The sequence below is a fragment of the Pongo abelii genome, chromosome 9 (assembly GCF_028885655.2).
Source record: "Pongo abelii isolate AG06213 chromosome 9, NHGRI_mPonAbe1-v2.0_pri, whole genome shotgun sequence".
Classification (NCBI taxonomy): domain Eukaryota; kingdom Metazoa; phylum Chordata; class Mammalia; order Primates; family Hominidae; genus Pongo; species Pongo abelii.
The window spans coordinates 132,313,526-132,328,443 of record NC_071994.2 but is presented as its reverse complement, the minus strand read 5'-3'; the positions used below and the strand labels follow the sequence as shown (position 1 = coordinate 132,328,443).

At 37.6% G+C, this 14,918-nt stretch overlaps 1 protein-coding gene across 15 annotated transcripts in view; it reads left to right on the top strand.

Moving 5' to 3' along the window:
- ARHGAP32 (Rho GTPase activating protein 32) overlaps nt 1-14,918 on the top strand; it is a 316,742-nt gene that overhangs the window by 238,435 nt on the left and 63,389 nt on the right. For 14 of the 15 annotated variants that reach the window (XM_054525425.2, XM_054525429.2, XM_024255528.3 and 11 more), the window contains one exon: nt 1,145-1,226. The exons of the other annotated variant lie outside the window; for it this stretch is intronic. In XM_054525425.2, the coding sequence (XP_054381400.1) occupies nt 1,145-1,226 (82 nt within the window). The remainder of the gene's footprint in view (nt 1-1,144; nt 1,227-14,918) is intronic. 15 annotated transcript variants of the gene reach the window in all.

Here is a 14,918-nt window from a genome sequence, read left to right as displayed (position 1 = left end):
AAAAACAAAAAAACTGATAATCTGTTAATACCCCTTTTCAGCTCATGATAACTGGTTTATATCTTCATAATTTTAAGAACTACCATAGAATATGGATCTAGAAATTGAAATAAGAATGTAGCAAATGAGTATGTGAAAATAATTTCACACAGATGGAAATTATACAGCTCAGAACTTGATGATGAATCATACTCTTGGAAAACTATTCCATTCTTCCCCAGAGTCTGTCAACAGAGGGATATACAAAGTGATGTAGTTTTCATATTTCAGCTTTAACATCTGCTGCATGGCAGCCCATTTATATTTTTATCTAAGGAAACATCTATAAATATTGATAAAGATTTCCTCTTTGCTTTTGTTTCCAGGCTGTTTATCTTGGTATTTATCCTTTTGGCTATACAGTATCTCTGGATGATCTGGAACTCAGCATTTTCCTAATACGGCTTGTTACAATGCCAAAAGCAATGCCTGCGGTTCTGCTACTAGGTCACTGTGGTGTGTTCCTCAAAGCCAGAGTCTGTTGACACTGCTGAGATTGGCTGTTTTCTTCTCTCTTGCTTTCCCTCTTATCCATGCGCTACTAGTTTTTAAAAGCAGTGAATACCAGGATTTTAAATGAGAGATTATTTTGCACATTTGTTTTAGTCATGTCTTTTTTTTTTTTTTCTTGAAACCTGGGAGAGAGTGAAGAGAAAGTTCACAAAAAGTTTGAGTTGTGGCTTAGTGTTGATTTAAAAAACCCATAGAGAAGGCAATAAACGTAAGTTGGCAGCAGAGGTATCAACATAACTGGATTGAGATTTCAGTAAAGTGCATTATTAAATTATAAAATTTTACCTGCTTGCATGCATAGCTCATTGTCAGACTAAATATTTTAATTCATGTAAAAAAAGATTGGGAAATTAAAAACTAAAAGGAAAAAAGCAGACTTAGATATTTGGACAAATAAAACAGATAACTTTATGTACTCATAGCAACAGATTGTTTTATTATTTGTTGGTGTAATTGGCATCATCTGTTATTTAGAGTCTTGGAATAATAGAATCATTTGGGAGGGACTGTAGAATACTGGAATTCAGTTGGCAGTGTTCACATATTGGTCTGTTTGCTGGTTTAGAATCCTTTCTTTGTTGCTTTTCATCAGGTGGGACTCTTCCCTGGACACTGTGTTGAGTTAATTAACCAAAAAGTTCCCCAGTCAGTGACCAACTCAGTGCCAAAACCAGGTGAGTACACTTTTTTCACTAGTGTAGTTATTTTATCAACTGCTTGAAGACACAGATTTTCTGTCAGTCAAATATTTAGCTTGTTTTGCTAGTTTTGCATTTATTGGCATAATAATTACATTCTTAATTTTATATGGTTTTGATTTTTAAATGTATTCTTATATCTCTGTTGATCATTTTGAAAAGGTTTACATGCACTCAAATTTTTAGGCAATTGCTCCATTAAGCTTTGTCATTATTTACTTTTATAGTTGCGTAATAGCACTGTAACTTAATGAATAAAATGATTAAAAAAATAGGTTTAAAGAACTAACATAGAAATTGTAGGATTAACTGGAAATTAATAAATGAAAAGTAAGTATATTTTAACAGGGCATATGAACATCAAAACTATTTTAAACAGCATTTCTTATTACTTATACAGTATACTTACAGTGCTGCATAAATATGTAGAATATATTACAAATAAAGCATTGTTGAAGGGGATAAAAATCAAGAAAATGGGAATTTTGGTCTTTATTGAGGTGATTTAGTTTTGGGAAGATTCAACAGAATGCCTCATCTGAAACTTTTTGATGATGTCAATTAGAAAAAAATTCAAACAAAGTGTAAAAAACTTTGGAGAGAAGAGGGAGTCATCCAACTTATTTTTCCTAGCTATATTACATTTCTTCTGTCCTTTCCCACCTCCCAGTAAAAGGAGAAGAAAAAATTTCTGGGCCTCAGAATTAATTTGAACTGTTTACCTTATAATAGTATTTTCTAGTTTTAGGACCTGTATGTAAGAATTAAGGAAAAAAAAAAACAGTTATTCTTTACTCTTTTGGTATTTTCCCACTTCTGCTCCCAAAGCTTACATCCAACAATCTTTGCTAATAGTGTTTAAGTAAAGGTTAATAATACCTTTCAAAGCTTATTTCTTCATAGGAGACTAGGGAGTCATTATTCCCATTTCTCTCATTGGAATTTGTTTATTTTAGACTAACTTTATTGCTCAGTAGAGAAAATGCTTCAAAACAGTGTTTTCTGCAGTTCTACTTGAGTCAGGATTCTCAGTTCTTTTTGAAGCAATTTTATCCTTCTTGGGTAAACTTTTTTAAAAAGCTCCTAAGTGGGTACTTGTTCGGTAAATCTTCGTTAGTAACTGTAGATTTCATTCTTTTTAAAAATATGGCATTATTTTAAACTTAACTTTTTGAAAACTCAGCTTTATTAAGATAACATTCGCATATCGTGCAATTTACCCTTTAAATTGTGTAACAGAGTTGTGCAGCCATCTCCACAGTTAATTTTAGAACACCTTCATCACTTCATGAAGAAATCCCACGTCCATTAGTGGACACTGCTCCTCTCATACTGCTCCCAGCCCTAAACAACCACTTGTCTACTTTCTGTCTTTATTGATTTCCCTATTCTGGACGTTTTGTATAAATGGAATCATATAGTGTGTGGTCTTTTGTGATGGGCTTCTTTTACTTAGCATAGTGTTTTCAAGATTCACCTGTGCAGTAGCATGGATCAGTATTTCTGTTTTAATTCCTTCTTTTTAAATAGCTGGATAACATTTCATTGTATGCATATGCCACATTTTATTTGTTTATTCATTTGGAGTTGTTTCCATTTTTGGCTTCTCTGAATATTCATGTACAATATTACATGTGGATGTGTTTTAATTTCCCTTGGGTATATGTCCAGGTGTGGAATTGCTGGGTCATATGGTAACTATATTTAATCTTTGAAGAACTGCCAGCTGCACCATTGGTGTAACTGTACCATTTTACAGTTCCACCAGCAGTGTATGAGACTTCCAGTTGCTCCGTATCCTTGTCAACACTTGTTTTTATTTGGATTTTTTTGATTATTGCCTTCTTAGTTGTGAAGTAGTATCTCACCGTGGATTTGACTTGCATTTTGTTTTTGGCTAATAATGTTTAGTCATTTTATATGTGCTTATTGGTTATGTGTTCATCTTCTTTGGAGGGTGTCTATTCAAATCCTTTGCTTATTATTTTTTCTTTTTTCTTTTTCCTTTTTTTTTTTTCAAGACAGGGTCTTTCTCTGTCACCACAGGCTGCAGTGCAATGTTGTGATCACAGCTCACTGCAACCCTCAACTCCAGGCCTCAAATGAGCCTTCTGACTCAGCCTCCTGAATGACTGACATTACAGGTGCACACCACTGCACCCAGCTAATTTTTAAATTTTTTATAGAGACGAGGTCTTGCTTTGTTGCCCAGATTGGTCTCAAACTCCTGGTTTCAAGTGATCCTCCCACCTCAACCTCCCACTTTTGCCCAGTTTTTAATTAGGTAATTTGTGTTTTTTTTAGTGAGTTGTAAATGTTGCTCATATATTCTAGATACAAATTCTTTACCAGATAATAATGATTTACAAATATTTTCACCTGTTTTGTGGTTTGTCTTTGACTTTCTTTGGTAGTATCCATTGATGCATACAAGTTTTTACTTTTGATGTTTCTTTTGTCATTTATGCTTTTGATTCCTTATTTAAGAAGGCTTTGGCTAACCCACAGTCATGATTTACTCCTGTGTTTTCTTCTGAGAGGTTTATAGTTTTAGATGTTACATATTAGTCTATGACCCAGTTTTTAAAGTTAATTTGTGTGTATGGTGATGAGGCAGGAGTCTAACTTCATGAGGTTATCCAATTGTTCTAGCACTGTTTGTTGAAAAGATTATTTCTTTCCTGTTGAATTGTCTTGATACCCTTGGAAGAATCAATTGACCCTAGACACAGTTGACCCTAAATTTATTCCTGGATTTCCAGTTTTCTTCCATTGATTTATGTGCCTTTTTTTGTTTGTTTTTTTGAGGTGGAGTCTCGCTCTGTCACCCAGGTTGGGGTGCAGTGGTGCGATCTCGGCTCACTGCAATCTCCGCCTCCTGAGTTCAAGCAATTCTCTTGCCTCAGCCTCCTGAGTAGCTGGGATTACAGGTGCATGCCACCACACCTGGCTAATTTTTATATTTTTGGTAGAGACGGGGTTTCATCATGTTGGCCAGGCTGGTCTTAAACTCCTGACATCGTGATCCGCCCACCTCGGCCTCCCAAAGTGCTGGGATTACAGGCATGAGCCACTGTGCCCAGCCTCTATATTTCTTTTCTTATGCCAGTACTACCCTGTTTTCATTACTGTTGTTTTGTAGTAAGTTTTGCAGTGGGGAAGTGTAAGTCTTCCTACTTTTTTCTTCTTTTTAAGGGTTGATTTGGCTTTTCTGGGCCCCTTGTAATTCCTTTTGGCTTTAGAATCAGCTCGTCAGTTTCTACAGAGTAGGATGGGATTCTGATAGAGAATATATTGAACCTGTAGATCAACTTGGGAAATATTATCAACAGTATTAAGTCTTCTAATCCCTGAACATAGGATGTTTTTCCATTTATTTAGATATTCTTTTGTATTTTTAATTTTTTTTCTTTAGAGTCAGTGTCTTGCTTTGTTGCCCAGGCTGGAGTGCGATGGTGTGATCATAGTTCACAAGTCCTCAAACTCCTGGGCTCAAGGCATCTTTCCACCTCAGCCTCCTGAGTAGCTAGTACTACAGGCCTGTGCCACTGTGCCAGGCTAATTTTTTAGTTTTTTGTAGCAATGTCTCACTATGTTGCATAGGCTGGTCCTGAACTCCTGGCCTTAAGTGATTCTCCCACATGAGCCTCCAAAAGTGCTGGGATTATAGGCATGAGCCACTAGGCCCAGTCAGTTTAGACATTCTTTAATTTATTTCAATATTTTGTAGTTTTCAGAGTATAAGTTTTATATATCTTTTGTTGAATTTCTTTATAAATATATTCAATTCTTTTTAGTGCTATTGTACCGGGAATTTTAATATTTCATTTTCTTATTGTTCATGGCAAGTCCATAGGAATATAATTTTTGTATGTTGATGTTATATCTTGAAGCCTTGTTGAACTGTTTATTAGTTCTAATAGTTTCATAGTGGATTCCTTGGGATTTTCTATATACAAGATTTTGGTATCTACAGTAGCAACTTTTTACTTCTTCCCTTCCAATCTGGATGTCTTTTTATTGTTCTTGCCCAGTGGTCCTTGTGAGAACCTCTAATACAATATTGAATATAAATCTCAAGTGCAAGCATCCGTGTCTTGTTCCTGATCTTAGGGGAATGCATCTAGTCTTTTACCATTAAGTAGGATATTAGCTGTGGGGGTTTCATAGATGTCCTTTATCAGGGTTGAGAAAGTTCCCTTCTGTTTCTTGTGTGTTAAGTGTTTAAAAGAGTGTAGGAATTTTTCCAAAGGCTTTTATTCATCTATTGAGATTATAATGGGTTTTTATGGTCATAATTTTGTAGTTACTAAAATTCAACATCAAACATTTAATTTCCTGCACATATTTTTATCCATCTTTCTGTGGTGTAAGCTTAACTTATATTAGTTATTATGTCTCATCTTTGATAGTATTGACTCAGATGTACTATAAATTGAGTTTTTAAAACTTAGCCTAATATTGGCATTAAAATAAACTGTACTGGTATCAATCAAGTGCTTTCTTTCTTTTTTTTTTTTTTTGAGACGGAGTTTCGCTCTTGTTGCCCAGGCTGGAGTGCAATGGCGCGATCTCAGCTCACTGCAACCTCCGCCTCCCAGGTTCAAGTGATTTTCCTGCCTCAGCCTCCTGAGTAACTGGGATTACAGGCATACGCCACCATGCCCGGCTAAGTTTTTGTATTTTTCATAGAAACGGGTTTTCTCCATGTTGGTCAGGCTGGTCTCAGACTCCCGACCTCAGGTGATCTGCCCACCTCAGCCTCCCAAAATGCTGGGATTACAGGTGTGAGCCACCGTGCCCGGCCCATTCTCATGTTTTGAATGAAGAAGTGACACTTCAAATAGGGATAACCTCCAGAACCATTTAGCATTGGGAAAGTTAATCAGTTATTGATAGTTCTGGAAAACAGGTTTGTATTTGTAGACCTGCATAGTATTGTTATTTCTAAATTAAGAATGACCAAGAAAAACCTAGCGTACCTTCAGAAGTTAGTATTTTGTCTTTTGTGAGCAGCATTGCAGAGTTGGCATAAGGAAATGTGCTTTTTTTTTTTCTTTTTTTGACGGAGTCTTGCTCTGTCACCCAGGCTGGAGTGCGGTGGTGTGATCTCGGCTCATTGCAACCTCCGCCTCCCAGGTTCAAGCAATTCTCCTGCCTCTGCCTCCTGAGTAGCTGGGATTACAGGCATATGCTCCCACACCCTGCTAATTTTCATATTTTTAGTAGAGGTGAGGTTTCATGTTGACCAGCTGATCTCGAACTTCTGACCTCAAGTGATCCGCCTGCCTTGGCTTCCCAAAGTGCTGGGATTACAGGCATGAGTCACTGTGCCCAGCCAAAATGTGCATTCTTAATACATTTTGAAAAGGATGATGTGAATTCTGTCAGCCTTGGGCTTGTTTCACACTTTAAAACTGTCTTTGCCTACGGTATAAACAACTTGAATGTTCTATTTATTTTTAACATTGCCATCTGTCACTGTTAGATGCCAAATCTGAAAGATACAGCTATAGTTTGAGACTGAAAATTTAAAGTTCCCTATACTATTACACAACAAGGGTAACACAGGAAAAATATTCTCTTTGAATCTGTTCTTAAATGTTCTTAATATGTTCAATTATTTGTGTATACAGAAATAAAATTAATCACCATATCCTGACCAAGATAGAAAGTATCCATGGTACCTTAGGAAAAAGAAGGTAAGAGTTTGAGAGAGAGAGAGAGAGAGAGAGAGAAGAGGAAACAAAAAAGGTGGAAGCTTGTCTGTAAGAAATTGTCATTTTGTTCAGTCACCATAGGGCATGATATAGTGGAAGATGAGGTCTAGGTGGGGAAAGGTGGAAGGGGAAGCACATGTTTTTCTTTGTGTTTGTTTTGCTTGCAAGTCATTGAGGAGCTATTTACTGACACTTTTCTTGAAGGCTTTATGTTCATAGCTATTCTCTCTTCAGATATTTCTTCTTCCGAATTCTCTTTCTCCTCTCCTTTACATATCAGTTACATTATTTGATATTGTCTCACAAATCTTGGACTCTGTTTTTTCTTTTTTTTTTTACTCTGTTTTCTTTTTCTTTCTTTCTTTCTTTTCTTTTCTTTTTTTTTTTTTTTGAGACAGTCTTGCTGTATCTCCCAGGCTGGAGTGCAGTGGCACAATCTCCTGTTTTCTTTTTCTCCCTTTTTTTTTTTGTTTTCAGTTTGGATACTTTCTACTGTCCTATCATCAAGTTCAGCGATTCTTCACTCTGCTATGTATAGTCAGTCTTCTCTTAAGCCCACCTAACACATTCTTCAATTCTCGTGTTTTTCTTTTCTCACATAAAGCTAAATGGTCTTTTTACAATAACTGCTATGCTGAAATTCCCCATCTTTTTGCATCATCCACCTTTTCCACCAGAAAGAAAGAAAGAGGAGGGATGGGGGATAGAAGAGAGAAGAGGGAAAGAGTGGGAGAAATGGAGAACAGAGAAGAAAAGCAAGCAGAGCTTATTTTGAGGCATTAACTTCTGGAAATAAAAGACTAGTGATTTAGACAACCTTCCCTCTGAGGACAGTTAAAAAATTTTGACAGAAGTATAGAAACATATCTTTGAAGCATTAGAGAGTTAATAAAACTGTAAGCAATTATTGTGCTGAGATGAAGCAGAAGGAAATCTGAAGAGTGACCCCTGCATATGGAGACATTATTCCCCTAGGATATCTGCTGATGGAGTAGAGGAGGTCATCATAGTGCTAGGGGAACAAAAATTGGAGGTCAGAACCCATCAAGACAGAGCTGCTGAAAAATGCCCCAAGCTTTGAGTTGGAATCTTTGTAGAAATTGACGACTGATTCTAAAATGTATATGGAAATACAGAGCCAAGAATACCCAAGATGATTTAGAAGAGCAAAAAAGTGGGAAACTTATTGTAATAGATGTCAAGATATATTGTGAAAGCTTCACTAATTAAGACATTGCTATAGATGTACAGATAGACCAATAGATCAATGGAACAGAATAGAGTCCAGAAACAAACCTGTGTCTATATAGATACTTGATTTATGACAAAGGTGGCATTGGAGGGCAGTTTCAAAAGAACAACCATTTCAATAGAGTACTGAGTCAACTGGACATCTGAATATAAAAAAAGAGAAGCCTTATCCTTATTTAACCCCATACACAAAAATCCATTCCAGGAGAATTACAAATCTGTATGTGAAAGACGAAACAATAAAACTTTTAGAAGATAATACTGTAGAATATCTTTATGACCTTGGCTTTAGACATAGTATTAATTATAACTGAAAAGCTTAATAATTAAACAATTAAAAGAAAGAACTTTATCATAATATGCCATTAAGATAGTGAAAGGGCAAATCACAGTGTGGGAAGATATTTGCAGAATGCGTATCTGACGAAGGAGTTGTAAAGGGTCTTGAGGAAAATGCAGATCGAAGCCTTATTGACTCTTCAGCACATACTTACCAGAATAATTAACATTTAAGGGTAACAATATCTAAGGTTGGCAAGAATATAGATTAATAGGAATTCTCGTATGCTGATGGTGGGAGTATTAATTTGGGACAATCATTGGCATTATCTATTGAAGTTGATACACAACTGTAACCCAGCAGTTCCACTTTTAAATGTATATAGAGATTCATGTACACAGACTAAGACACATGCGTAGAAATGTTGATAGCAGCTTTATTTCCATTTGTTAAAAACTGGTGAAACTTATGGGTGTATACATGGTGGAATGAATAAATGAAGATATATACAGTAAATTCCCCTACACCAGTAAAAATGAATGAGTTAAAACTATTTGCAACAACATGATTGAATCTCACAAAAAAATAGTATTGAAAGTCCTGATATACACACTTACACTGTAAAGTTTGATGTATACATATAGAGAGTTCAAAATCCTAAGAGTTCAAGACTGCTCTGTGGTATTAGAAATCAGGATAGCAGCTACCTTTGGAGAGGAAAGAGAAGGTCAGTGAGTGGGATGGGCAGGAGAGAGGATTCTGGAGTACTGGTAATGTTCTCTTGATCCAGGTGGGAATTATACAGAAATGTCATGATGTTGAGCATCTTTTTGTGTGCTTATTGCCCATTGTATATTTTCTTTGGATTAATGCCTATTTAAGTCTCTTGCTATTTTTGAATTGGTCACTTTGCATTTTTAAAAAAATATTTTTCCCATCCAGATGAATATTCTTTGCAGCATTGGTTTAATACACAAATGTTGGAAATCATATTTTCAAAAAATACTTTTGGTACTTTTGTACTGTAAAATACTTTGCATCCACCACAAAGTAGGTAGAAGCCTATGTACTAAACCAGGGAATTTTTTCTCTGATACGTTGTTAAATGAAAAGGCAAATCACAGAACAGTAAAATCCCATTGTAAATTCATAGAAAGAGGATCTAGAAGGCTACATACGTAACTGGAAAGGGGAATGGGATTATGGAAACAGTAAGAAACATTTCATTTTTTCTCCATTTGCTTCAGTATTATTTAATTTTTTTATAATTGAAATGGGTTCGTTCCCTTGGCCCCTTCGCAGGACTCAAAGGTCAGGGGGAGCATGCAGGTGAGTGGGTGCAGAGGCCAGGATGAGCACCTCTGGGCAACTGGTAGGAGCAGAACTCTGTGCAGGCCCATGGCAGCATCTAGAGGTTATCCACGACCCCTGGAGCCCCAGCGGGCATGTGTTACCATGTGTTCTTTTAGCTTTGCTGTCCATGGGTGGCTTTAACGTTAAACAACTCAGTGGGGGGTCAGTGTGATAGCCTCTTGCACCTGTATCCAAGTCCTTGTCTGGGGTCCAGGAAAAGTCAGGACACGCAAATGAATTGAAGGGTGGTGAATGTGGAGGATTTTATTGAGCAGTAGAAGTGGCTCTCAGAGGGATGGGGAGCTGGAAAGGGGATGGAGTGGAAAGGTGGTCTTCCCCTGGAGTTCGGCCATGCCCAGCTGAACTTTCCTCTGAAGTTCTGCCGTCAAGCCATCCCTCTGAAGTCAGGCTGCTTCTCTCAAACGTCCGGCTGCTTCTCTTCTCTGCCGCTCTACCGCTCTGCTAGTAGGGCCTGGGGTTTTTATGGGCACAGGATGGGGGGCGGGGCAGGCCAAGGTGGTTTTGGAAAAGGCAACAATTGTGGGGATGGGAAACAGGAATGCATGTTCTCACTTTGGGCCATAGGTCCAGGCTTGAGGGTGTGGCCCTTGCCAGGGACCACCCTCTTCTACGCAGTGTTTCCCTTTCTCCTGTCCATATCACAATGAGCATATATTATTTTGTAGAATATGAAGAAATAGATTGTAATCTCCTGTTAACTCTACCCTGCCCAAATAGGTAATTTCCAAGATCCTTCTTAATGCATCTACCCCATAAAATGGATACTAGTGACACTAGATTTAATGCAGATGTTAAATTTATATACCTGTGTGAAAAGCAGCAGGGTTAAAGGGACAAAAGCTCAGGCAACCTTGGGTTCAATCCCTATGCCACATTTTACTATCTGGGTATATATCATTTGGCTTTTCTGATTTTCAATTTCCATATCTAAAAAGTGAGGCAAGATTATTATTTCAAAGATTAGGGATAAGGTACTTAAGACCCCTGGATACTTAGTGAATGTCAACTGTTATTTATTGATTTATGTTTATTTACTATGTTATTTAAATTCATGAGTATCAGAAACTATATTTAATTTATATAGATACTTATATAAGATACCATTTATTGATATAAATCTACATGCCAACATATCACAGTTATGTTAGTCTATTCTAGCGTTGCTGTAAAGAAATACCTGAGATTGGGTAATTTATAAAGAAAAGAGGTTTAATTGGCTCACAGTTCTGCAGGCTGTACAGGAAGCATGGCACTGGCATCTGCTCGGCTTCTAGGAAGGCCTCAGGGAGCTTTTACTTATGGTGGAAAGCGAAGTGGGAGCAGGCACCTCACACGGCAGGAGTAGGAGCAAGAGAGAGTGGCAGAGAGTGCCACATACTTATACAACCAGATCTCACAAGTATTCACTATGCAAGGACAGCTCCAAGCAATGAGGGATCTGCCCCTGTGACCAAAACACCTCCTGCTAGGCCCCACCTCCAGCATTGGGGATTACAGTTGAACATGAGATTTGAGTGGGGACAAATACCTAAACTATATCAGAGTACGTGAACAAAACAAATTCATGACAGTAGTTTTCACAGAACCATGATGGGGAAGGAGCTTCTTTGAATGGTCTAAGAATTTGCATCACAAATTTCTGTTTTATTTGAAGATCACTTTTTTTTGTTAACAGATATACATTAAAGCTGAGACCTTTTTTTTTTTTCTTTAAGACTAGTTAAGTGCATGTGTGAGAAGACAGAAAAGAGTAGAACAGGGAAATAGATCTGTAACTGACGTGGGTACAATCAATTGAGATGACTCAGTACCTTTGGACCAGCCGGGCTTTTATTTGTAGTGTTGTTTTAGGAAACCAGTCCTCTAGTATCTTGCTTTTTATTTTATTTTACTTTCAGTAAAACAAAACAATTCCAGTTGTTTTGTTTTAAATTTTCACTTGCTTGCTCCTGGATTGTTTCTGTTTTCTTTCTTTTTTCAGTTTCCAACACTTTTTGCTCTTTTGTAGCCATGTTTCTTTGCAAGTCACTTTAGTAAGAAGTGACCACACATTTATATGTCAACTAAAAGAGGTCCAGGTTTTTACTTACTCTATTTGGAGTGTTGCGCCGAATATGAATATTGCTTCCCATTAAACAAATGCTTAAGTGTGTTAAGAATCAGATTGTTAAAATCCCTACCTTCAGAGGTCCTGATGTAAGAGTCAAAGGAGTACTAAAATGCTAAAGTGCCTTGGGAAGCTTTCTCGCCAAATACATTGCAAAGGATAGATCAAGATAATATTTTCTCACTCTGTATCAGGGGAAAATAGAAAATTTATAATACTATGTATTTATAAAGTGCTTTAGGCTTTATGAATACTTACATTTCCATTGTTTAAACTGGACATGAATCTGGTCACAACCCTGTGAGCTTGCTAGGGATAGGGAATGTATTTCCATCCCTCCCCTTCCTACCCTTTTTTTTTTGAAACGGAGTCTTGCTCTGTCCCCCAGGCTGGAGTGCAGTGGCGCGATCTCGGCTCACTGCAAGCTCCGCCTCCTGGGTTCACGCCATTCTCCTGCCTCAGCCTCCCGAGTAGCTGGGACTACGGGCGCCTGCCACCACGCCCAGCTAATTTTTTGTATTTTTAGTAGAGACGGGGTTTCACCGTGTTAGCCAGGATGGTCTCTATCTCCTGACCTCATGATCCACCCGTCTCGGCCTCCCAAAGTGCTGGGATTACAGGCGTGAGCCACTGCTCCCGGCCCCTACCCTTTTTTAACAAATGGAGCAACTGGAAGCTTAAGACACTTGCCTGACACATGTATACATATGTAACTAACCTGCACATTTGCACATGTACCCTAAAACTTTAAGTATAATAATAATAATTTTAAAAAAAGACACTTGCCTGAGGCTTCACAACTAGGATTTACTGAAATCTCCTGACACCTAATAGTAATCACAGCCAGCACTTACATAGCCCCGACTGTGCACCAGGCCCTGTGCCATGCACTTGACGTGGGTTAACTAACTTGTGTGCAGTTAGTTAATACAAAACCCAGAATTCTGCCCACTGTAGAACATTGAATAGACATAAAGATTTTTGTTCTCTCTGTCAAAACAAAAATTTAATTCCTTTTGCTTTTACTACAATAGGAGTAAATAAAATGTGTTTGCATTTTTATAAGGCCTATATAAACAGAACAGAAATTAGGCCAAAGTTGAGCTAAATTGAGGTTAAAGAGTATAGGAACCTACTTAATTTGCTAATTTTGTTTTCAGTCATCATCCCTTCCTAATGCCATTTTAATTTAAAAAAATCTTTTAATTTTTCCTCACTATGCATAAAAAATATCCCCAAACTCTCTTATATTGTAGCATTTCCAGTCATTCTTTTCCATTTTCTTAGTATAGTATTTCTCCCTATGTACTTGACTGGAATCTCCCTGTTTTCTGAACATGACATGTGGCTTCATAGCTTTCACTTTGCTCCTGCTGTTCCTGCACCCTGAAATGGCTTCCCCATTTTGGCCAGTTGAAATCCTCCTTATATTTCAAGACTCAGGCCAGAATCCACGTCTTCCATGAAAGCTTCCCTGACCCACCTCTCCCTAATCCCATCTCCTCTCCACCACTAGTGCAAATTTAATAGCAGTTATTTCACATATTCACTAAATTGTATTTTCTTCATAAGTGAGAAACATGTCATTCATCTTCATCTCTTCCCCAGGCTGTGTGTGTAGTGGTTACACAACTAATGCCTGTTGAATTAATCCATCCTAGTATTTACTATCAAATTAAAATTTTAGAGTATAACTTTCATCATGTAACTCTTATCTTCAGAATATTTGGGTGAATTCCTCCCTCTATGCCAGAATTAGATAGAAAATTTTCAGTGTAGAATTTAAGGTGTTTCACAAATAGTGGAACTAACTTATCTTTGCACCCATTTTTTTCCCCCATTTCTTACCTATATTCAGCTTCACTAACGTGTTTCCTTACTCTCTTCCCAAGATACTCTGGGCTTCCCTCTTCCCTCGCCTGTGACTGACTTGCCATTTTTTTGTGTGAAGATTCCCTAGGCCACTCTTTGACAAACTTGAATTTGCATTCAGCTCACCTGAGTTCACATTCATTTCTCTCAAAAAAATTTTGAGTTTGATACTTCACTTTCTGTGTCTTTTTTCCCCACCTGCATGGTTTTGTTGGCACATGTTGTATTTTATAGTAATTTGCATCTTTTATATGGATGCTGCAAAACAGTTCTTGATTGATAATTATAAGCATGAACAGTTTTTGTTATAGTTACCAAAAATGTTTCCTAAACCCATATGCCCTTTAGTCAGTGCTGGGAGTAGCCCCCTAATCAGTCTTTTTCTTGCCCTGAGTAGAGGCTTTTCTGCTTTTGGCCATTTCCAATATTCATTCATTAATTGATCAAGAATTTATTGAGTGCATACTAAGTGCTATGGCTAAAACAGTGAAAGCACCAGACAGAAATTCCACCATTTTGGTGTTTGTATTCATGTGTGACTAGAAGGACAGAGGTAAATAAATAAATAAACAATATAGTATGATAGATAAGGGCTATGAAGAGAAATAAAGCTGAGAAAGGGATGCCAAGACTAGGAAATGCTGAGAAGTGGCTTATGTGGGGTTATAATTTTCAAGGGAGGGTGGGGTGGTCCGGGAATGGCTCATTAGAAGCCTACTTTTGAACAAAGACCTGAAGGAGATGAGGAGGGGAGATCTGCATGTAATCTGGAGGAAGAGCTTTCCAAAGACGGATTAGCAGGTGTAATGATACCGAGTTGAATGTGTGTCAGACTTGGTAAAGGGTCAGGAGGAAGGCCAGGTTGGCTAGAGCAGTGGGTGAAGACATGAGATGAGGTCAAGGGGGGAGAGGGATCAGATCTTCTCTGGGGCCTGGGGGTCACCGTAGGGGTTTTGGCTTTTATTCAGAATTAGTTGGGTAGGCAGTGGAAGACTTTGAGCAGTTTTTGTTTGGTTCAATTTATCTTGTTAAAAGGATCACTTTGCTTGCTGTGTTAAGAGGAA